This window comes from Staurois parvus, unplaced genomic scaffold (genome assembly GCF_062004578.1).
Source record: "Staurois parvus isolate SC_StPar_1 unplaced genomic scaffold, SC_StPar_1.0 ptg000218l, whole genome shotgun sequence".
In the NCBI taxonomy this organism is placed as follows: domain Eukaryota; kingdom Metazoa; phylum Chordata; class Amphibia; order Anura; family Ranidae; genus Staurois; species Staurois parvus.
In genome coordinates this window covers 3,391,723-3,415,536 of record NW_028318014.1, presented here as the reverse complement: position 1 = coordinate 3,415,536, position 23,814 = coordinate 3,391,723, and the positions used below count along the sequence as shown (strand labels likewise).

General features: G+C 41.3%; 1 protein-coding gene across 1 annotated transcript in view; it reads right to left on the bottom strand.

The window, feature by feature from the left end:
- LIX1 (limb and CNS expressed 1) overlaps positions 1 to 22,549 on the bottom strand; it is a 202,192-nt gene extending 179,643 nt beyond the window's left edge. The window contains exon 1 of the mRNA XM_089679122.1: positions 22,151 to 22,549. Within this exon, the coding sequence (XP_089535248.1) occupies positions 22,151 to 22,259 (109 nt within the window). The 5' untranslated portion in view covers positions 22,260 to 22,549. The remainder of the gene's footprint in view (positions 1 to 22,150) is intronic.
- Positions 22,550 to 23,814: the final 1,265 nt, after the last annotated feature.

The following is a 23,814-nucleotide window of genomic DNA, read 5'->3' as shown; positions in this document are numbered from 1 at the left end:
CCAAGGTTTTGTACTCAGAGTTTATGAAATGCTCCTTTTCCTGTTGTAAACAGCTAACACTACACTGACATCCTTTTCAAAAGGGTTTCTCAAGCTAAAAGCAGAGGAGCTCTAATTTTGACCTTTCTATGTAGAAAAAAGAAGATTCCACGGAAGGACAACCAATGGTGTCCTAGAGCCCTAGGTGAAGTAAGAGACTACTGGAATACTGGGAGTACCTTGAACACAAGAGCACAAAAGTTGTACACACAACAACACCAAAACAGAAAAATGGCAAAAAAAACTTCTTCTCTGCATTAGGGCTCATGTCAATGGGCATTGTGTTTCTGCATTGGAAAGCACATACAATGCAGATCAACAAAAATCCACTGACCTGCCTTGCATTGTGCTGCATTTCTTTGGATGCGGCTATTGTCCTATTGAGGTGTGTTTGGACTGCAGCAGAGCAGGTCGAATGGAGCCTTCTCCTGCCATTTGTTACATAGTTCCATAGTTAGTCTGGCTGAAAAAAGACAAAAGTCCATCTAGGTCAACCATAAAAAAATAAAAAAAATTAAAAATAAAGCTATAATCCTGTACCCACAATGGATCCAGAGGAAAGCAGAAAAACCCAGCAAAGCATGATTCAATTTGCTCCTGCAGGGGAAAAAATTCCTTCCTGGTCCCCCGAGAGGCAATCAGATATTCCGTGGATCCATGGATATTCCGTGGATATTTTGTGGATGAGTTACATTCTGTGTACCTAAGAAACAATCCAGGCCTTTTTTAAAGCAATCCACTGATCTGGCCAGAACCAACTCTATTGTCTAGTCTATTCCACATTTTCAAAGATCTTGTTTGAATGGCAAATACAGCATTCGACTGGAACACCACACCCATTCACATGAGCCCATCAATGCATGAAAGTGACATATCAAACAAGCCAAAGTCCTCAATGGAAGCTGCCATACAGTATAAGAGAAGTTTAATGAAGGTAACAGGCTTAGCCAAAGTGCATCCCATTCAGGGGCGGACTGACAACTTATGGGACCCCCGGGCAATAGGGGATCATGGGGCCCCTGTGTCCTTGCCCAAACTCAAAAAAGCCTATGAAAAAGGTACCAGGGGCATCTCATGGGGCCCCCTACTGACCCCGGACCCTCGGGCAGTGCCCGAGTTTCCAAATGGCCAGTCCGCCCCTGATCCCATTCACAGAACTCTGCATCCATGAGCAGTGACAACAGCTTTACACAAGCCCAATATAAGCATTTTTGCTGTTCCAAAGGAATCCATAAATTAAGCCCTGAGGAAGGAGGAGGCAATTACCCTGAAATGTGCTGTATAAACCTTTTATCTGTTACCTTCATTACTTCATAACACTTCTCAAAGAAACCTTTGAATGAGATGTACTTTTGCTAGAAGGCACTCCTCCTTAAAATTATTCTAAAGGCTTGCTTGTTTTTTAAAATAACAAACATGTCTATACTTATCTGCTGTGTGCAGTGGTTTTGCACAGAGTAGCCCAGATCCTCTTCTTCTCGGGTCCCCCGCTGCTGCTCCTGGCCCCTTCCTCCTGTTGGGTGCCCCCACAGCAAGCAGCTTGCTATGGGGCACCTGCTGCTCCGTGTATCCATTCACACACAGAGTTGAGGCTAGGCCTCACCCCCTTTCTCTTCTCATTGGCTCACTGGCTGTGATTGACAACAGTGGGAGCCAATGGCTCCCGCTTCTGTCTCAGCCAATGAGGAGAGGGAATCACGCAATAGCCAAGACTCCAGTGCACATCACTGGATCGAGAGGGGGCTTAGATGAGTATTCAGAGGGGGCTACTGCACAGAGAAGGTTTTTTACCTTCATCCATTAAACATTGAGCCTTTACAACCACTTTAACCATTCAAGGGTCTCCTGCTGAAATTTTCTCACTGTCATGTCAGGGAGGCAGCAGTCCAAGACAGCAGCAGAGTCTACTTGCATTGCCCCTGCATTGGGTATCAAACCCCCAGGAAGGAATTACTACCACAAAAATATATCTATCCATCAGTCCACTGCTGTCATCCACACACACCAGATGATAGGTGAACATTAAACTTTTTGACCCAGAGGTCATTTGAAGCCTAGAAGCCCAGACCAAATGTGACAATGTCAATATGCTTTGGTTAACATAATAATAATGTTAGTGGCTATGACTGTTTTCTTACCTAGATATTGCTTACTTTTTTTTAGGTGATATACTGTATAATGTTTTAATTTGGTACAAAGTGTTAAAACACTTTTTAACATAGCAAAAAAGCATAACTAAAAAAAAAACTAAATCTACGTTTTAATCACATATTTGTGTCAAACAATTACAATATTAAACAAGAACATACTGCCATATATAGGCTGCTGTAGCTTCTGCAAGTTGAAACCATTTTTCTCTGAATGAAGTCTTGCTATGTCATCGGTGACTATGGCACAGGGAACATACTGATGACATGACTGGAAATCATTCTGATTGGTTTTGAGTCATTAGTAGGGATGGTAGTTCTAGGTGAGTTTAACAGTTAGTAGCTCTGTAAAGTGTAGGCTGGTAGCTGTCAAATGGAGGATGTTTATTAGTGTATCCAGAACATGGGGTTTAATGCTGAAGAATGTTAATAAATGGTTTGTGGGTGAAAAGGGGTTAAAGGAAACCTGTTGGCTGTTTTTGCTGACCCCTGCTTATGACAATAATAGCTCTCTGTCTGCCATGCTGCCCTGCTGACTTTAATATGGTTTCTAAATGTGGGACCTGGAATGTGTGCACAGATCAAGAGCTGTGATTTTTGCTCTGGTTCTTTTTTGCTGCTTGCTTGTTAAAGGGCAGCCAGGTAGCTTCTGTTTTAGCTGGAGCTCAACAACAGGAGCCTAAATATTTCTTGCCATGTAGTTCTTGTAGCATGACATTAAAGTGTTACTAAACCCACAACAGTAAAATCAGTCTGTAAATGCAGTAGAACATACTTTTTATGCTCACTGTGGATCCTAAGGGGTTAATCCTCTGCATTGTGTGAAAAGGCTGTTTGACCCTGTCTTCTCTGATGCACCCCTTCTTCTAATGTCCCCGGTCCATCTGCTGATTGAACAATGCCTTGGGGGCCATCTGCACATGCTCAATTTGGTGTGTATTGCTAGAGTTTTTTTTTCTTGGAGAGTGCATGTGATCAGCACAGGGCCAATCAGCACTTTCTAGACAGAGGATCAGGGGTTTTGCAGCCTCATAGGACAATCAGGGGAGAATAAATGAAAACTCCTCCTACAAGCTTTAACCAGTGCTCTGCTGGACACTGATAGAAGTCACATGACTGCTATATACTGCTGATGAGAAAAGCTATTTAGCAGTTTATATTTACTAAAATAATTTGCACTTCCATGTTGTGTATACTGTGGGAGACCAGATAGAGTGAATGCAGGGTCCTGGGTTTAGTAACACTTTAATGTTTATCACAACTATATGTCCACATCTATTTCACTGGTATGCTTGTTGATGTTCATGTAGCTCTATTAAATTTACATTTCAGCAGGAATAAGTGAATTATGTTTTACAAAGTCATCAATTGCTTTTCTTATTCCAATAGCACCAGGATAATAGGAGACAGCTGTCACTGTGTGTAAGTGGGAAAGAAAACTGGACAAGTGCTTAGTGCTCCATAACAACTGAGGCTGTCAATCAGAACAGTACAGGCCACAGGGGAGATGGCTGGTTATGACTCCCAAGTTAAAGAGCTTTTCTACATCTTCACTGAGAGCAAAACCCCCCTCTAAAAGAAAGTTCCACTCAAACACAATATTTTTGCATTTAAACTCACTCAGGAGACATGAGCTACCTGCTGCATGGCTTTCATTTTCATCCAGCCATTTCATTTGTGAAGCTGCCTGCTGCTCTCACCAAATCCCTATAATGTTATTACATACTGAATGAAAATGAATCTACGTTTGCAAAAATACAGGCCGGCGTGTTCCCTGATTATGAACCTATTCAGGAGACTGCATGGTGCAGGATTGGTAGAGATGAGCTTAGATGTGTTCTGATGTTCCTCCAAATTCACATGACCATGCCCACCAAGAAGTTGTCACCTGTAATGGGCCAATCATCTGCAGCCGAGATCTTCCCCACCCCATGGCTGCACATACTGTATATACACCCCTTGTATACATACGTTTGTGGGGCCAGGGAATGACCCCGCTGCAGATGATTGGCCCCCCCGTTAGAAGTGACAACTTTCTGGGTTTGGAAGAGCATCCAAAGATGCCAGAGCTCATCTCCAATAACAAGAGGAAACAGCCCCACACAGGAACATTGTGAAAAGCTTTCTACATCTGTCTCTAATGTAAAATTCAGATTAAGGTAATTAAGTGGTCCTTATGGCTTTAGCACAGCTGGAGCTCATTTACACCTGTGTCAATCTTTAAAGAGTAATCCACAGTGGATGGCTTTTCTGACAGTAGTGCTGGCATGCTGACAGGCATTCAGGATATACTGCCACCTCCGGAATCTCTGCTTTTTATCACAGCCAAACATGCTTTTTGAATGGGAATACTGTGCCATAACCGCAAGCCAAATGCTAAGTTTGTACCTTGAATGGGTCAATGGTGCTGTTCACTGAACACATCAGGAGGGATAATATTTGCTGCACTGTGACGCAAAGCACTGTGTCCACAGCATGTGTACAACCCTGTTCAACAGCCTTTGTAGCTTAAAGGGCCGGAAAAAACTTCTCAACCATCCATTTTTTAGTGTCCCCCCCCAACCTAGCCCCAAGTACTGCACACCCCAGAGTGACACCCACCTACCCCAAGCACTGACACCCACCTACTTACAATCACTGATATCCCAAAGTTACACTCACCTACCTTTAATCACTGATATCCTCCTACTCCAAACTACTAAAACCCCAAACGGACACCCAGCTACCCCCAACTGCTGACAAACACTTACCCCCAACCACTGAAATCTCAAATTGACACCTACCTAGCCCCAACCACAGACACTGCAGACTGATACCCACCTACCTCAAAAACTGACATCCCAAATGGACATCCACCTACCCCCAACCACTGACACCCCAAACTACCACCCACCTATCTCATGCACTGAAACCCACTTACCCCAAAACACTGACACCCACTAAGCACTAACCATTGAACCCCCCCCAAACTGACACCCACTTAGCCCCAACCATTGACACCTCAAACATGGTGTCTCAATGTCAGTGCTCAGTGGTAATAATAACAGAGCCCCAGCATTAGTGTCATGTACACATCAAACCTTCATGGTCTTAATGCTTGTTAAAGTGGATTAAAAGCCTAACTATAACTATTCCTAAACATGTTCCCTACCCCTCCTCCTACTTATCCTGTATAAAAAAGGTGTATGTACTTACCTATTTTTCATTCACTCTAGTCATGTGATCATGCAGCTCTGGCTCCTCTGTGTTAGTGACTGGCTGCTGCAAAGGAGAGAAGGGAGGACCAACAACAACTGGGCCATGGGAGTCCATGGGTGATGTCATTGAGCGCTTCTTTACACATAGGAGTCAAGACTGTGGCATCACATGACCAGACCAGATTGAAAACAGGTTAGTACACAGGTCTTTTTTAAGCAGGTTAGGCAGGATAGGTAGGAGACGGGGGTGGGAATATTTTTATAAATAGGCTTTTCTTCCACATTGAATTCCAGGAATTCAACCAATTTGTAATCAGACGGTCTAGCAGCAGGCTTCTGGAACTACAGTGATAGCTGACTTCTGGGAGTTCTATTAACCTGTCAGATATAATAATAATAGAGATTGGGCAGCACAGTGGCTAAGTGATTAGCACTTCTGCCTAGCACTAGGGCCGTCGGTTAGAATCCCAACCACGGTAATATCTGCCTGGAGTTTGCACGTTCTCCCTGTGCCTGTGTGGGTTTCCTCCAGGTACTCCGGTTTCATCCCATACTCAAAAAATATGCTGGGAGGTTAATTGGCTCCTGTCTAAATAGGCCCTAGTATGGGTATGTATGAATGTGAGTTAGGTACCTTACATTGTAAGCTCCTTGAGGGCAGACTGAAGTTAATGTACAATATATATGTAAATTAATGGCACTATATAAGTACCTGTAATAAATAAATTAGTGCAGGTGTCATACACCTCCTTGCAGAGAAATAAAACAAAATCCACCATGAACAATAAGTGAGGTAATCTTCATATAAAGTTTCTCCAAGTGAAAAAAAGACACACTAAGTTCTCCCAAACCAATGCCCAAATCAAAGGCTTACCGGAACAAAATGACCCTCAAAATGAGAAGTCATATAATGCTTGGAAGTAATTTGCTCAGATCTTGAACATGTGATGTTACCACTTCATTCCATCATATACATCGGCAACCACTCAGGGGAATCTAAAGCAAGCATGCATGAGAATGATGAGTGTAGAGAAATTCAACCACCATCTCTAATTCCATTGGGGTGATTGTGTGAGTTGCCTGTGGTCTCAAGCTGGTCAGGCAGTGGGCTCAGCTTGTAGTGGAATTCTGGGACAGTCTACAGTCAGTGCAGGTAGCATGCAAGCATAGTCCAAAACAGTTCTGAGGTCAGGGCAGGTGGTGAGAAAGTGTAGTCCAGTAAGTAATCCAAGGTAAAGTCCAGGTGTCCAATCCAAAGAGTAATCTGGGTACAGGGGCAAAGGCTGGCAAGAAGAGAATCCAAGAGAATAACTTATGATTGTTTTCCTGCCTGACCCAGATCTGCTATTATCGTGGATTCCCTTGTTGTTCCCGCTTGGCTCGAACAAACTATTGTAAGTCATAGTAAAGCAGGAGTTAGACTTTCAACTGTTGGGAGCTGAGAAAGGATATGGAAATAGGTCAAGGTGTGCAGGAATTATAGCAGGGAGCAGGGGCGGACTGACAACTCATGGGGCCCCCGGGCAATAGGGGATCATGGGGCCCCTGTGTCCTTGCCCAAACTCAAAAAAGCCTATGAAAAAGATACCAGGGCATCTCATGGAGCCCCCTACTGACCCTGGGCCCTCGGGCAGTGCCCGAGTTTCCAAATGGTCAGTCCGCCCCTGGCAGGGAGATATCCCCCTGCTATAGCAACCTAAGAAGCTAGTGGAGAATGTAGCACTGCAGATTCCACCCATGACTCATATTTCACTGTTGGGAAGACTAGCCCTTTAATAGAACTCATTTCCAATGCATGAGATGACAGTGATGCAGGAGTTCCTCAGGAAAATAGTTGTCTTAGAGTGGCCCTCCTCAGCCTTTTTAAACACAGGAGCCCTTGAAATACATTTTCAGTCTCAGGGAACCCCTACTAATAATTACTATATCAAAAGATCATAGTGGATTAGTGAGATGGCCACTTACAAGAATGCTTTTTACATTTGTGGTCATTGAGAAGACCCTCCCCCTTACAGATAGCTAAAAAGATCATTGTTCAAAGTGGGTCATAGAGTCCCCCTGCTTAAGAAAAGCAGTCAGTGAATAATGGAGCCCTTAATGATCACATGTGACATGCTTGGGTTTTCATTAATCCATTTGGCTGAATTTGCTGCCTCACAGGACAAAGAAAGTTCTATAATCACTTCTATCTGGGCCAACCCATACATGTGGTAGTAGGCCTGCCTGTGTTTGAGAGTCGTATACTTCAGCAGAAAGCATTAACTAATGCATGTATCCACAAAAGGTGTCCTGTCAGCTTTCATCTATCTCGTACACATAGGGTCTGAGCATATCATCCCTAAGCAGCAGAACAGCCCACAGTGTCTCCAACTCTCTCTCCTGGACCAATAAGATCCACCCTATGGCCTGGCTAGCTCAGTCAGTAGAGCATGAGACTCTTAACCTCCTCGGCGGTATGATTCTTTCTGATTTTTTGTGCTGAAAGCGGTACCATTTTTTTGCATGGAAATATGTAGCTTTTTATTGTAGGCTGTCATTTTTAGGAATAACTCACTGAAATCTGTACGAACAAGAGTCTAGTAAACATTCCGGATATGATAAAACTTGAAACACGAAATCATAAATTATAATTTAATAAATAATCATAAAAAATAATATTATAATAATATTAAATTTAATTCAATAATATAATCAAACCAAAAACACTGAAATTTGAAATACAGAGGCAAATTCGCACATCGCTGAGCAAAGTCGCAAAATCGTTTTCAGTGTCTGATGACGAATTTCCCCACAAATCATTATCACTCAATTCTGCACGTGGTTCTGATTTACTATCACTGTTCTAAAACGTAAAGGGACACTTTTTGGACGCCATGGACTTTTCCAAGTTTCCAGGCAGAAAGAACAGTCAAAATGCAGGCAGGGCACAGGATAAAGCAGTAGGGACAAAATATATGTGAAATGCATTGAAACAGCAAAAATGAAATTTTTATAAAATTTCAAATTTCCCACCGGTTCCGGCGCCTGTACGTCCCGACGTCACTGGGACCGGAACACGGAAGCCGGATGCCGGCATCGGAGGAGATGGCCGGGGACGCTGCAGGGGACACATCGCAGGAGCGAAGGACAAGGTAAGCGCTGCAGGGACCCCCTGAGCAACGCCACATGGTAAGCCCGAGTGTAGCTCGGGGTTACCACTCTTGGTACTCAAATTTTACCCCGAGCTACACTCGGGAAAACCGCTAAGGAGGTTAATCTCAGGGTTGTGGGTTCAAGCCCCAAGTTGGTTGCATGACATTGTAAAGTTTTAGGCGGAGCTTATTGGTCTGGGAGAGGTTGCTGGAAACACTGTGGGCTTCTTAAGTGAGCCATCCCCGAACGGTGATTCTCATCTAATTGCAGCAGTGGTTCTCGGTTTACTGAAGGTGCGTATCTTTCTCAATTTACAACATGAGTGCAATATTTTTATTTATTAATAAAGGAAAATAATCAGTGAACACTACTGAGGCTCTTTTTTGTTGAGCTTAAAGGTTAAGATCCTACCGTAGATTGTACACCCCTTGAGGGTTAGGGACTGATGTGCATGTACAATATATATGTAAAGCGCTGCGTAAATAGACGGCGCTATATAAGTACCTAAAATAAATAAATAAATATGTGAACCACTGATTATGCAGAAGAAATGATGGGGAGAGAATCCCTGACCGGTGTGCTGTTTGAATCTATCTGGCAGAATTGGGTATTCTGTGTCCTTTGTGCGAATTTGACCTTTGTAGTGAGGGTCAAACTACAAGGTCAGAGTACACCTCCCATGGAGGATTCGTGTCACCCATCCTGTGTTCAACTTATTTTGTTTTGTCACCCAGAGCACTGATTAGGTCACATTCTTAACTGAGCTTTGAGCACCTTATTTTGTTGCAGTTTTCTCATCATTTATTGTGCATTTTACTATTTATTCAAGACCAATTTTTCCAGCTTTTGTTAAGAAAACAACATGGGTAGCTGGGCACTGCCTTGGGGGACCTGTACCAATGTAAAAATGTTTTCTCAAAATACGGTTCCATGGTAGATGGTCTTCTAATGTGGCTTAAAGAGCAACAATTAAAATTATTATGATTATTATTAAAATATATAAGACTTGTAAATTGTACCTACAGGTAAGCTTACAATACGGCTTACCTATAGGTACAATAAAAATCTCATAGATGTGTGCCATTTAGGAGATATTCAAAACTTCAGAAGCCAGCGATGTCACCAGCACATGTGCACTGTACTCTTTTTTTAGGGAACACGGAGTGTGCTGCAGGGCAGAGTGACCGTTCAGCCACTCGGGCACTTCCCGAGGGCCCGGGTTCAGCAGGGGGCCCCATGAAATGCTCCTGGTACCTTTTTATAGGCTTTTTTTGTTTGCTTTGAGTGTGGGCAAGGATACAGGGCCACCATGATCCCCTATTTCCCGGGGGCCCCATGAGTTGTTGGTCCGCCCCTGGTGTGTTGCTAATTCAAAGCGCTGTGCTGTGATCGTGACTCCAGGTCCTCTGGGATCCTCTCTTCTCTACAACAGCACAGCTCACCTGGTGTCTCTCTCTGCTTATCTTTCTGTATAGCAGCCTTCTCTCCTTTCTTTGGCTCCCTGCAACATGCAGCCCATGCTGTGTGTCCACTGGGCAGGGCTAAAAGTAAAGTCGTATAGGTAGCAAATCAGGTTTCATCACTTTTCTAGCCAAGCTGTCCATTCATGGCCTGGTGGAGGAGGAGTAAGCTGCTAAAAGGATGGCTGCGTTGTGTGGCTCCCACCCCTTAAAATGGTCATCAGCATGTGCCATGGGTGGACATTCTGCAAGAGTGTTGGACCTCTAATCCCCAACCTTCTATACATCCCTGGGATGTTAGAAAGAGATAGGCTCCTTTCACACAAGAGGCCCACCTGCCTTCATCCATACAATCACGTTTTTGCTAAGAAAAAATGCATTCAGTTTACATAAGTTTATCCATCTTCCATTTAATTCTGTTCTGTTTACATCTGTTTTTCATCCATTTACATCCGTTTTTCATCTGTTTACAGACAAGCGAAACACCTGTGTGAAAGGGGTCATAGCTGTTATAGGCCCCTTTCACGCGGGCATTATATTTGTCCGTTTTTCATCCATCTGTTCATGGATCAAAAATGGACATCAGTGCATCTCTATGGAAAAACAGGTGATCATCAACATCTGTTTTTTGGAATGGATCAAAGTCCTATGGCCCCTTTCACCCAGGCTGTTTTTCTCATCAGTTTTTTTAAAGAAAAACGTATCAGTTTTACGTCAGTTGTACATCAGTTTTTACATACGTTTTCACATCCACTACCAATGCAAAAATGGACCGTTTGCCCGTTAACATCCATTTTTCATCCATTATGTTTTTTAATGGAACAAAAATGCAGACTTGTTCCTTTTAAAAAATGGACCTGACTGGCAGCGGACAAAAAAACTGATGTAAATGGACAACGTCCGTTTTTTATCTGTTTGTCCATTGAAATGCATTGCTCTCTGTTTATCATTCATCAACAGACAGAATGCCCATGTGAAGAGGAGCCTATTTTTGTTTGGTTACAAAGACAGAACAGAAGAAAAAGTGATGTAACGAGACAAAAGGTCCGTATTTGCATTGATAGAGGGATGTAGAAAAAGTGATGTAAAAATTGATGAAAAAACTGATGTAAAAACTGATCCCTTTTTTGTTTGAACAAACGTGACTGAACTGATGAAAAAAAGGGAACGCCTGTGTGAAAGGACCCATAGTAACCCACTGAGATTGTCCATTCATTTATTTTTCATTATAATGATGGTCTTATATTCATAGTAGATGAAGATTTGGAGGCTACAAAATGGGATGATAACCTATAAAACAGAATGATTACAATTTACTGGCAAAAAACCAACTCAGTACTTTTTTGGATTTGACTTTAAGAGATGTAGTTCATAACAAGACAGTTGAGATACAGTATACAGAAAACTGATCTCTTGGTATGATATCCTTCAAACAGTGAGTTTTCACCCAATACATGTCAATAAAGCAATTTCAAAAAGACAAATTATTAGAATAAGAACGAACTATGCAAGCACTGAGACAATTGAAAGAAAATATAATGCTTTGAGCCGGAGATTCCTAGGGAAGGGGTATTGCAAAGACCAATGGAGAAGGCATATAGGTTTGCATAAAAAAAGAAAAGAGATGATCTATAAACAAAAATACAAAATAAATCAAAAAGGGAATGTAGGGATCTGCTACCCTTTCCTGTCATTATTTGAAAATGCCTGGGCTGCTGATATGTATGCACTTCCTGTCTTTGGGTTGTTAGGTTGAAAACCCCAGAAGGGGGATATGGAGAGAAAGATCTGAGACCACATGCCCAGTCCATGAAAAAGCTGCTGTCAAATCTAAGCCAGAAGGTATTACTAGGCAAGCGCTCCTCTTATGTTTAATAGTTTACTTGTATTAGTAGATTAACTTTTTTTTGCAATAAAGTTTATAAGCAGCTCTTTTAGTTAACCTTGTCCCTTCTGGTCTAAGATTTTATAGCTAGTTTTAGCTTATGGATTAATAACCAACATAGGCTAGAGCCTGGTTAGGCATCTGACAGCAACCTCTGGTAATTAGAGCTCCAGTTTCATGACAGATTAGAAACTACTAGAGACTAAGATGCAGAGTAGATGGGCGACTCTGAATTCCAGTGCCACGCCACAGTTTCTGCAGGTGAGAAGTTGTATTCCAGGCTGGTTGAACATCAGTTGGAAGGTCTCCCAATCACCACTGATCTTGCCTTCAAGTATCTGATACAAAGAAGGACATTAAATTGCAATCATCTTCAGGGGCCCCTGCAAATGAACTTTGCTGCAAAATTCTTCTGAAAATATCTTTATCAATAACTGTATATACCCAATATACTGTATGTGCACAATTCTACCAGGATTCTTGTTGGGCCCTTTGCTGATAAAACCTGTTTGTACAGTGGGGATCGAAAGTTTGGGCACCCCAGCTAAAAATTTGTATTAATGTGCATAAAGAAGCCAAGGAAAGATGGAAAAATCTCCAAAAGGCATCAAATTACAGATTAGACATTCTTATAATATGTCAACAAAAGTTAGATTTTATTTCCATCATTTACACTTTCAAAATAACAGAAAACAAAAAAATGGCGTCTGCAAAAGTTTGGGCACCCTGCAGAATTTATAGCAGGCACTGCCCCCTTTGCAAAGCTGAGACCTGCCAGTGTCATGGATTGTTCTCAATCATCGTCTGGGAAGACCAGATGATGTCAATCTCAAAGGTTTTAAATGCCCAGACTCATCTGACCTTGCCCCAACAATCAGCACCATGGGTTCTTCTAAGCAGTTGTCTAGAAAACTGAAACTGAAAATAGTTGACGCTCACAAAGCTGGAGAAGGCTATAAGAAGATAGCAAAGCGTTTTCAGATGTCAATATCCTCTGTCCGGAATGTAATTAAGAAATGGCAGTCATCAGGAACAGTGGAAGTTAAAGCAAGATCTGGAAGACCAAGAAAAATATCAGACAGAACAGCTCGCAGGATTGTGAGAAAAACAATTCAAAACCCACGTTTGACTGCACGATCCCTCCAGAAAGATCTGGCAGACACTGGAGTTGTGGTACACTATTCCACTATAAAGAGATACTTGTACAAATATGGTCTTCATGGAAGAGTCATCAGAAGAAAACCTCTTCTACGTCCTTACCACAAAAATCATTGTTTGAACTTTGCAAATGAACACATAGACAAGCCTGATGCATTTTGGAAACAAGTTCTGTGGACCGATGAGGTTAAAATTGAACTTTTTGGCCAGAATGAGCAAAGGTACGTTTGGAGAAGAAGCACAGAATTTAATGAAAAGAACCTCTGTCCAACTATTAAGCATGGGGTTGGATCAATCATGCTTTGGGGTTGTGTTGCAGCCAGTGGCACAGCGAACATCTCACGAGTAGAAGGAAAAATGGATTCAATAAAATTTCAGCAAATTTTGGATGGTAACTTGATGCCATCTGTGAAAAAGCTGAAGTTAAAGAGAGGATGGCTTCTACAAATGGATAATGATCCTAAACACACCTCGAAATCCACGGGGGATTACATCAAGAGGCGTAAACTGAAGGTTTTGCCATGGCCTTCACAATCTCCTGACCTCAACATAATTGAAAATCTATGGATAGACCTTAAAAGAGCAGTGCGTGACAGACAGCCCAGAAATCTCAAAGAACTGGAAGACTTTTGTAAGGAAGAATGGACAAAGATACCTCAAACAAGAATTAAAAGACTCTTGGCTGGCTACAAAAAGCGTTTACAAACTGTGATACTTGCCAAAGGGGGCAGTACAAGATATTAACTCTGCAGGGTGCCCAAACTTTTGCAGACGCCATTTTTTTGTTTTCTGTTATTTTGAAAGTGTAATGGATGGAAATAAAATCTAACTTTTGTTGACATATTATAAGAATGTCTAATCTGTAATTTGCTGCCTTTTGGAGATTTTTCCATCTTTCCTTGGCTTCTTTATGCACATTAATACAAATGTTTAGCTGGGGTGCCCAAACTTTCGATCCCCACTGTATATAAATAAGGGGTGGCGTAAATGATGTCACAAGGGGGAAGAGCCACCCAGTGATGTAGTTTACCATATATAGACGGGGGGGGGGGCCGGGATCTGATATTAATCTTTTTTTTCATAAAGCTTATGTTATTTCCACACTGATGTGCATCTGTATACTTATGAATAATGTCATAGGCTGGTTATAGTAGTTTCTCTGCTCCCAATTACTTTTATTAGATTACTTATTCAGGAAAAGCAGAGTTTGACCATCTGGTGGAGAACTACTAGAGCCATAGATCTGGAACAAGGTGTTGTTGTCAGTTTCTAGAGAATCCACATACTTCAAATATTGTGTTATTCAGAAACATGTAATGTTTTAACAATCAGTTAACAATACCAGATATGTAGTCTAAGTACTGATATGTAATAAAAGACAAATATAGTGTGTGGGTAGAACCACCAGAAGACCTTGTGATCCCTTAAGAGATTATATTTACAATATCAAATCTGCAAAGGAAACAAATGTAGCAAATCAATTAAATACCCCTAGCACATACTCCCTTAAAGTACAGGTGATATACAGAACAGATAGTCCCATAAAAGGATATACTATCCTACACTCAGTAGGAAAGACGTATTCTGGGTTTATAATGAACTCTTGTACACGCCATATTTTGGATTTTGAATGGGATGTCATTCACTATTATGTGTAACTGTCTGGATATAAGTTAGATAATGCAAACCCCCCCTCCCCTTCTATCTCCCTGCTCACTACATTTTTTTAAAAATTGTTTTCCCTTTTCTCCCTCTTCTCCCCATTTTTCTTCCTCTTGCCCTCCTCCCTCCTTTCCTTTTTCTTCCCCCTCCTCTCTCCCACTTCCTTCCCCCTTTCCTCTTACCTTCGAATTTCCTGCCTCCTCTGTTCATTTATTCCCTCACCACCTTTTTCATCCTGCCCCCCTCCCCTTCCCTCTTCTTTATTGTGAATCATAGTTATAACTTCAACCCTGCTCCAGTACTCTATTATCATAACTAATCCCCTATTAATCCCATATTAAGGAGAACATGTCAAAGGAGTAGGCAAGGTTCTGCGGTGTGCTTCGTGTCATAGTCTGTATTTGTGAATTTGCACCACATATATTAAAGGCCCCTTTCATATGAGCAGTCTGATCAAGTCTGCCTGCCCATTTTTTTTTTTTTTAGGTGGACCCAATCAAGCCCTGCATTTTCCTTTATGGGTAGTCAGATTTAAATGAACTTGTGTCTTTTTATGCCTGGCTACCTCTGATCCGGCAAAAACAAATGGATGGTGACCTGTTCCCCTCCATCTGGTGGATCGGAGGGTAGCCAGGTATAAATGGACAGCTGGTCCGTTTACATTTGACTGCCCATAGAGAAGAGCAGGCTGTGTCTGTGTCCACTCTAAATAAGTGGACCGGACATGGTGCTGTCATCCAGCTGCTCCGCTCAGCTCAGCTGGGGGTCAGCAGACTGAAGCCCCTACTGAGCACAACTGGGTCTGGCCCACGTTAAAGGGGCCTTAGGGAGAGGGAGCTTTGACTGATTAAATCATGGCTATACAGTGGGCACAGGTTAAGTGGCTCCATCAAGAGTGGCTACAAGGAAGGGAAGGAAAAAGACTTAATTGAGGCATCTCAATGACTCGAGGAAATTCAACCTTCAGAAGAGTTGCCTGAACGCCCGCCTACCCTGATGTAATTTGTCACAGCTTTATTGGTCGTAGGACCCTGCCAGAAATTAACATTGCTTTAATGGATTATGCCCTCAATTAGAATTTTTCGTCAGCCCAATGCCTGTTTGGCACTGATGGTAAGGACAGGCACTCACAATATAACTGGGACTGGCACTGGTTATTTGTTATATTTGAAAATTTAAATAAAGCTGTGGCCTTGTGGTTTTCCAACTTAATCAGCCTATGTGTCATTTTTAGGCAAAGCATGGTTTTTAGTGAGTTGTGACCGAACCTATGCTTCTCAGCCGTCATGAATATCAAGAAAAAAGTGCCGCCTATTTGTTTGGCTCTGGATACTGTGGGGAGAACGGATTCCTGTGGGTATGCACTTGCAGCTGGAATTGTGTTCGACGATTCTTTGTATGACATGTATAACTAGTTTAGAATTAGTTCTCTTATCAATAACTATGTTTTATAGGACTAGACATTTCATGATGGAATCAATAAATAGAGACAGAAGATTAAAAAAAAAAAAGAATAGCAAATAATTTGTAAAAAAAAAATAAATAAAAAAAACTTGATCATTATCACTAGGTAAAGAAGAACACAAACATTTGGGGGAATGTGCAGGCAGCTGCTGTGGTATTAATTGTACTGGTGCTGTCTACTGCTGATTGCTTTATATTCAAAACATAGAGCTGTACAGACTGTGCATGTCTCCTTTATGAGCAGACTTACAACAGGCCATGTCACCAGCAGATGCTGGTTTCCCATGCTTTTCAGGGCATAGAAGAAGTAATTGCACATTTGGCACCCTTAACTACCACGTGGTCTACCATGGCTGTTGTATTGGCTCTTTACCAAATACTTTCTTCAAAATTCACTTGTAGAAGCATGACCATGTAATATAATCACAAAAGCAATGTCAAGAGCGATAATAAAGTAATCATGAGTCTTAAAAATAAATATGAATTTATTTTACTATATTCTAACCTTAAACATCATCACTATATGTCAGCTGAGGTCAAGCAAGTTATGTATTTATAAGAATGACACTGCAATTTAAAAGTTTTGCAAGTTACTGTAAAAAAGATATAACAGGTGTACATAATCTCTGTATTATACTGCCCATCACTCAGGATACAATGATTCTAAACAATAAATCTCAAGAGATGAATGTGTTTCTGCATTCTTGTCTTTGCCTGTCTTGTGTGCACAGATGGATTTAAAAATGTAAGATATCTGGTGCCAATAAAAGCCATGGCACAAAGCGGAGCACAGACCACACACTGAAAGTCAGACTTGGCTGGTACCCTGGGGAACCAATGTTCTGCATTGTTAAATCAAGAGCAAGTATATCACACATAATTCTTAAAACATTCAACATGCAATAAATGTGCTTGCTGGCAAAACAAAAAGGAAACCCGGCTGAAAAATCTCCCGTTGCAGTAATACCCCACTGCATAAATAAATGTCCACAACATTTGAATATCACATGAGCTGCAAAACCTATTTCTGATGTAGAAGGTCTGGTATCTGCAATCTGAGCAATTAAAAATAGAAGATGCCCTGGGTCTAAAAAAAAAAATATGTACAGCAGACTTTCTCATTTTTTTTACCTATAAGAACCCCTGAAATAATGTTTAAGTCCCAGGGAACCCCTGCTAAACATGATTATATCTACAACTGATATTAGTGTGAGTTGTAGCCATAATAATAAAGGAATGTGATGTACAGTATATAGTGTATTTGAAACTCAAGGAAGATCAGTTTGTACATGCCCTCTGCTTTATAGCCACACGGGAATATTTTCTATCCATGGTGGATCACTTTTTAGGAAGAGGTAGAGCAGTGGCTTTCAGGTATAGAAAAGGTAATCCTGCTACCTTCTGAATGTTTTTTTTTTGTTTGTTTGCTGTTTTCAGTCCCAAGGGGAATTTGTATTGAACTATGGTAATGTAGATGCGAGCCATATGTTTGCCTCATGATTGTGGAGCAGTGTCATTGACCTCAGTGGACACATTTGAAAGGTGGTGCCACCTGTCATAATTTACGAACCAAGTTAAATTTACTTTGGTTCCATAAAGCAAAGCATGGCAACTGTATGTGTCCCACCCCCTTGATAGCTGTAGTTGGCTTTAGGAGGGCAGTAGGGGGGGGCTGTAATAACCCGATTCAATTGCTTGTGTTTACTACCCCCCACATCCATGTAAATAACAAAATTATCCTCATCATAGAATTAAATTAATCATAATAATGAGCAGATTAGAAACACAGTTTAAATTGTAATGTCACCACACATTGATGATCAGTGGAGAAATGTTCCTTTAAGATAGCTATAAAGATAACAGGTGTTAGTAGTTACTTACCTAAGAGATAAGAGATGAGGGGATCGTTTTCAATGGTCCCACACTGCTGGTTCTGCTAGGTGATGGCCCCAGAATTATGTATTGTCAGGCAGGGGATTGCCCACTACGTATTGCTCAAGTAACTCTTAGTAACCTCTGGAGGAACCCCAAGTTCCACAGAATCCTGGTTGAAAAGGCTGGTATAAAGCATCAAAGCAACAACAGCTATGAAACTTTGAATGGAGTTATTCCTCAGAGCAACCAATTAAGTTCTCATAAATCAACCCTAGAAAACCATCATCTGGTTGTTATGATTAGCATTGCCGTGTCTCTTTGTTCCAGTTTTTATAAATTAGCCTCCTATAGCACACTATGTTTGGTGTATAGAATCTACGAGGCGGTATCAAAAAGTTTTGAGACTAGTTTTGTAACACACCAACAGATGGCAGCACAAGGCTGCATGTACAGTCACAGGGAGTACCAACCTTCATAAGTCAGTTTGCCAAAAGATATCGTCCTGTGTACATCAGGAGCTGTGCGACTCGTGCTACTCTGACCATGCTCATCACCACTTCTGCCATTTCATCATGGACAGCAAGTTAGAACAAACAGCAAAAGTGAAATTCTGCGTGAAACTGGGCAAAGCTGCCATAGAGATGCTTGACATGATTCGGCAAATTTACAGCAACAAGCTGCATGAGTTGTTCGAAGTGTTTGAGTGGCACGCATGCTTCAACAGTGGAAGAACATTGCTGGAAGACAAGAGATCAGAAAGACCTTCAACTAGCTCAACCTCTAAAAATGTCAAAACCATTTAGCAGCTTGTGCATGATGGTCATGCCGGTGTGTCATGTGGAACAGTCCAGGCAATCCTCACGTGTGATTTAAACATGCACCGTGTTGCTGCCAAGTTCCTCCCCAGGCTGTTGACCCAGGAGCAGAAGGAACACTGCGTCAAAGTCTGCCAAGAACTCTGTCAGCATACCATGGATGACCTGTCCTTCAGTCGAGGATGTCAAGGATCATTATTGGGGACAAAACTTGGGTATACGGATTTCACGCAGAATTTTACGTGTGCTCTTTGTTCTAACTTGCTGTCCATGATGAAATAGCAGACGTGGTAATGCACATGGTCAGAATAGCACCAGTTGCACAGCTTCCGATGTACACAGGAAGATGTATTTTGGTGCACTGACTTATGAAGGTTGGTGCCCCCTGTCAAACTAGTCTCAAAACTTTTTGATAACACCACATATAGCCAAAGTGGCACCCTTGTTCTATGTAATTAGGTAGCAATTATCCCTCAGTTTCAATATAGGATTTGATGCTATAGGCAACAGTTTCATAACTACTCAATACCTTTGGTCCAACTTTCCTAAATCAATCTCTGAAAATAAGTATCTGTTTGCCATGGAAAGCAATTCCATGTTTTCATGCTTTAGATAGCCACTGAAATCGACTGATTTTGAAAGAAATATTCACAAATATGTTGAAATGAACTTTTAAGCAATCAATGCCACCAAGCTTGGTTGCCTACAGCAATCTAGGGCTAGCTAATACAAACTATAGCCAAAGTGGCATGCTGCTCCCAACCAATCTTTATTTTTCATATATGATTTATTGTTATAGGGAACAGTATAACATCCACTCTAGTTTGTTTAGTCCAGTTTTCATAAATCAACTCCAGAAAACTGACATCCCATTGCCATGGAAAAGAGTTTCATGCCGTTTTTTCAACAGTTTTCATAAAACAGACTACATGTCATCAGGCTTGGTCGCCTACAGCACATTAGGTCTGGTGATGAAAACCAATAGCTAAAGTGGCATGGCTGCCCCTAGCAATCAGACAGCTATTAACCCTCCATTTTATTATATGATTTGTTGCTACAAGCAAAAGTTTCATTTTCACTCTAGTTCCTTTGGTCCAGTCTTCATAAATCAGCTCCATTTAGGCTGGCTGGAACTAAAGACCATTTGGACCATTGCCCATAGTAATCATATTCCATTATTCACTTTTCCGATGGAGGACAAACTACCGAAGACAATGTCATGTTGTTGGTGGGGACAACAACTCTTTTTCTGCTGTTGCTCCTTTTCCACAAATCAGCCCCAATACCACCACAATGTTCTTTTATGAATTACAACTTCCTGGATTATTGCTGTTATGATCCATACACATCTAGGATAAACTAATCCTCCAGCATTTCCTTCTGGAACTCCTGTATGCGGTCACACACATACTGTAGACTGGGGGAGTCTTATAAGGAATAGATTGATTTCATTAACAGTAACTCACATTTTTCTGAATAAGAGAAACATCTCCCACTCTCAGCCTGGGGGGCAATAGGATATTACTGCTTAATAGGTGCAATAAGATAATGTTTACTTTCTAAACATTCTCTAATGAAGTTCTGCACTGTTCTGTTTTCTCAAGACAAATATATGTTAAACAATTCCAGCAGAAATTGCAATAAAACCATGGACCACCAGAAGCATGTGGAAATAATTATAAGAATAAAATAATAATTATACTAATTTAATACCAACATACTCCAACTGTCTGTCTATACGTTGCTGTAACCAATCAGAAATAATGTTCCATTTGCTTTAACTCTACTAAAATAAAATCATTTGTATGTGCTTGCACCTTGCACATCAGCACTGATTTTTACTCTACCATGTTAAATAAGCTCATGCGTGTGCCACGGTTGGGGCTCCTATTTTAAATTTAATTTATTTGGGATGGGAAAAGATGGTATTTTTATGCACAATACTGAATATATTAAATCTGTGCATAACAGCTACTGATTTATATGTTTGGAACTGGGAATGACTTTAAGTGTGGCTGCATTAGTTACAGTAGAACAATGGCTATAATATTGATTTTGTTTTACCGCAAAGGAATGATAATGTAATAGTTAAGTCACTTGTGTGAATTTCGGCATCCTTACAATCTGTGGCAACCTGTGGCTTGCCAGCTGCTAGCTGATGTGGCAATAAAAGACCTCGAATGTCCTGCTAGAATGGGAACCGCAGGATGTCTGTCATTATGTATTCTGTAATCAAACACAAAGCCAAGTTCTAGTATGTGTGGATACCCTTTAAAATGTGCAAGCATTAGGCAAACAGACATAACACACTCATTTGTATGTATACAGGTTATAACATTATACTCTGAATCCATACAGGAATATTGCATGGCCTGCCTGCAAAGAAATGCTGGGGGTTTTAGTTCCACAACAGGTGGTAAGCAGCTTGAGCACATTTTAAGGTGGCCATAGACAGGCAGATATCTCACCAAGAATAATGACTGGAAAGACATCTGGCCATTCTCAATTGCATCACAGAACTTCCACAGTCTTCTTTCGGCTGAATGGATGCAGCACACGTGTTGATAAAGCTCTGTTCCCCTTTCACCATAAAAAAGGAAAAGCATGGCTATATCAGTCATAGAAAGATTTTAGAATAACGCCGACAAAAGTTGTGCAGCAATGATTGGATTGATGAATCTAATGCTGGCCATACATGCTGTGACTTAAATGATTGAATTGGCAAACAATTGAATAGGCATAACTTCCCTTCTAATTAATTTAGACTTGATTTAGATTGCATTAGATCAAACAGAATCAATCAGCCAAAATGGCAGGTTGTCGATCGTGTTGCATCGATCACCAGCTATGTATTCAATCATATTTCCATCTACAGGATTACGAGGCTGCATGGTGCAATCAGTAATTTATGATCGCATCAACCATCAATGGAAATCCACTTCACCATGTGTTTCATATCGTATGAATAGGTTGTTGACTTTACATTGACTGGAAAAGAAATGGATCATTTATCAAAGTGCATACATCAGATTGTCACCAAACAATGGCAACTAAAGAGTGAGCTCTCACTATATAGACACTAAAAAAATACAACAAACATTACAAACCATAGCAAACTACAGTAGTAGCTGTTGTGCAATAAAGAAACAAGTGAAATGATCAACAAATCACTATCATGTCAAAAGATGCTTCAAATGTCCATTTGACTTCTTCTCCATCGCACAGTTTTATAAGTTTAGAAACAATCTAGAAACAGTATAAACGCTTGCGGAATCCCAAGGTCAGAGTTTGAGGACGTGGACTATGTCATACTTACAGTCTCTGAAGACCAGGCTGGGGTCACTCTGTGGCAGGACCTGGGTGACTAGAAGTTGTAGGGAGTCCAGAGTCCTGTCCATGGTGAATGTGAAGCCTTGGAGCTGCATGCACACAGTACTGTCCTCATGCCTGCTTTATCCCATCCCTCCGCTGAATGTGTGCACTTCATTGATGCTCTGGATTACGGAGAAATCTCTTTTAACATCTGCCAATCAGACATAGGCCAGAATCTAAAGACCCTCAGGGGTCCTCCTCCCTAACTTGCTTATCTTTGTTGTAGGCTGAGCTAATTAGCTGTATGACTGGCTGACAGATTCATTCCCACTGCTTCTCTCTGTGAAACACACCCACCTACAGGCTGGATGGAGAAAGCAGCAACAGCAAAGGCATTCCTCTATTCAAACTCTTTCAAAACTCTGCAGCTGAATACGAGACCATCGGAACAAACCGCTATTGTCATACTTTTAAAGGAAACCTGTCATGAGAGAAACATGGGGCGGCCATGGCGGAGCTCTCCTGCTGATAATGCTGCTGGTCTGAATGTCAAGTTCAGCATCTTGCTTCAATACATGGGGGCACTTAACCAGTGTTACCAACCTCCCACAGTATTTTTTACTGACATAACATGGAAAATTTACTGACGGAGCTCATTTTTGTTTACTGACAACCTGAATAATGACACTAACAACTAAGGCAATGAATATTTAACCTCTTGCCCTCCAGGGGATTTAGCCCCCTTCCTGACCAGACCTTTTTTTGCGATACGGCGCTGCGTTACTTTAACTGACAATTGTGCAGTCATGAAACACTGCACCTAAATGACGCTTATGTCCTTTTTTCCCCACAAATAGAGCTTTCTTTGCGTGGTATTTGATTGTGCGTTTTTTACTTTTTGCGCTATAAACAAAAAAACATTGACAATTTTGAAAAAAAAAACAATATTTTTGACTTTTTGCTATAAAACATATCCAGTAAAAAAATGTAAAAAATCAAATTTCATCATAAATTTAGGCCAAAATGTATTCTGCTACATGTCTTTGCTAAAAAAAAAATCCCAATACGTGTAAATTAATTGGTTTACGTTATAGCATCTACAAATGGCGGTACATATACTGGAATTTTTAATACTAGTAATGGCGGCGATCAGCGACTTATAGTGGGACTGCAGCTGGCATTCTGACACTGCGGGGAACTGACTGTCAATGACATCCCCAGTGACACTAATACAGTGATCAGTGCTAATAAAAAGCACTGACACTGTACTAATGACAGTGGGCAGGAAGGGGTTAACATCTGGAGTGATCAAAGGGTTAACTGTGTGCTGAGTGTGTTTTACTGTGTGCTTTACTAGGGAGGCATGCTGTTTTGTATTGCTCTGCTATGCAGAGCAATACAAAGCAGCATGCTGGAGCTGACAGGGGAGAGATCTGTATAGTTTACATACAGACCTCTCGCCCATCAGTGATAGTCGTCGATCACCAGGTGCCGGAGGAGAATCTCCAGCCGGGACTCAGTGATTGACAGCTGTAGCCACCAATGGCAGTATGGGTTGGGCACGCGCGAACCCTACCAGGAAATACGAAATCACATATATGTACGTGATTTTGCACAGCCCTACCAACTTATCACAGTATTTGTGTTATAGGGCGGCAGGGAAGAGGT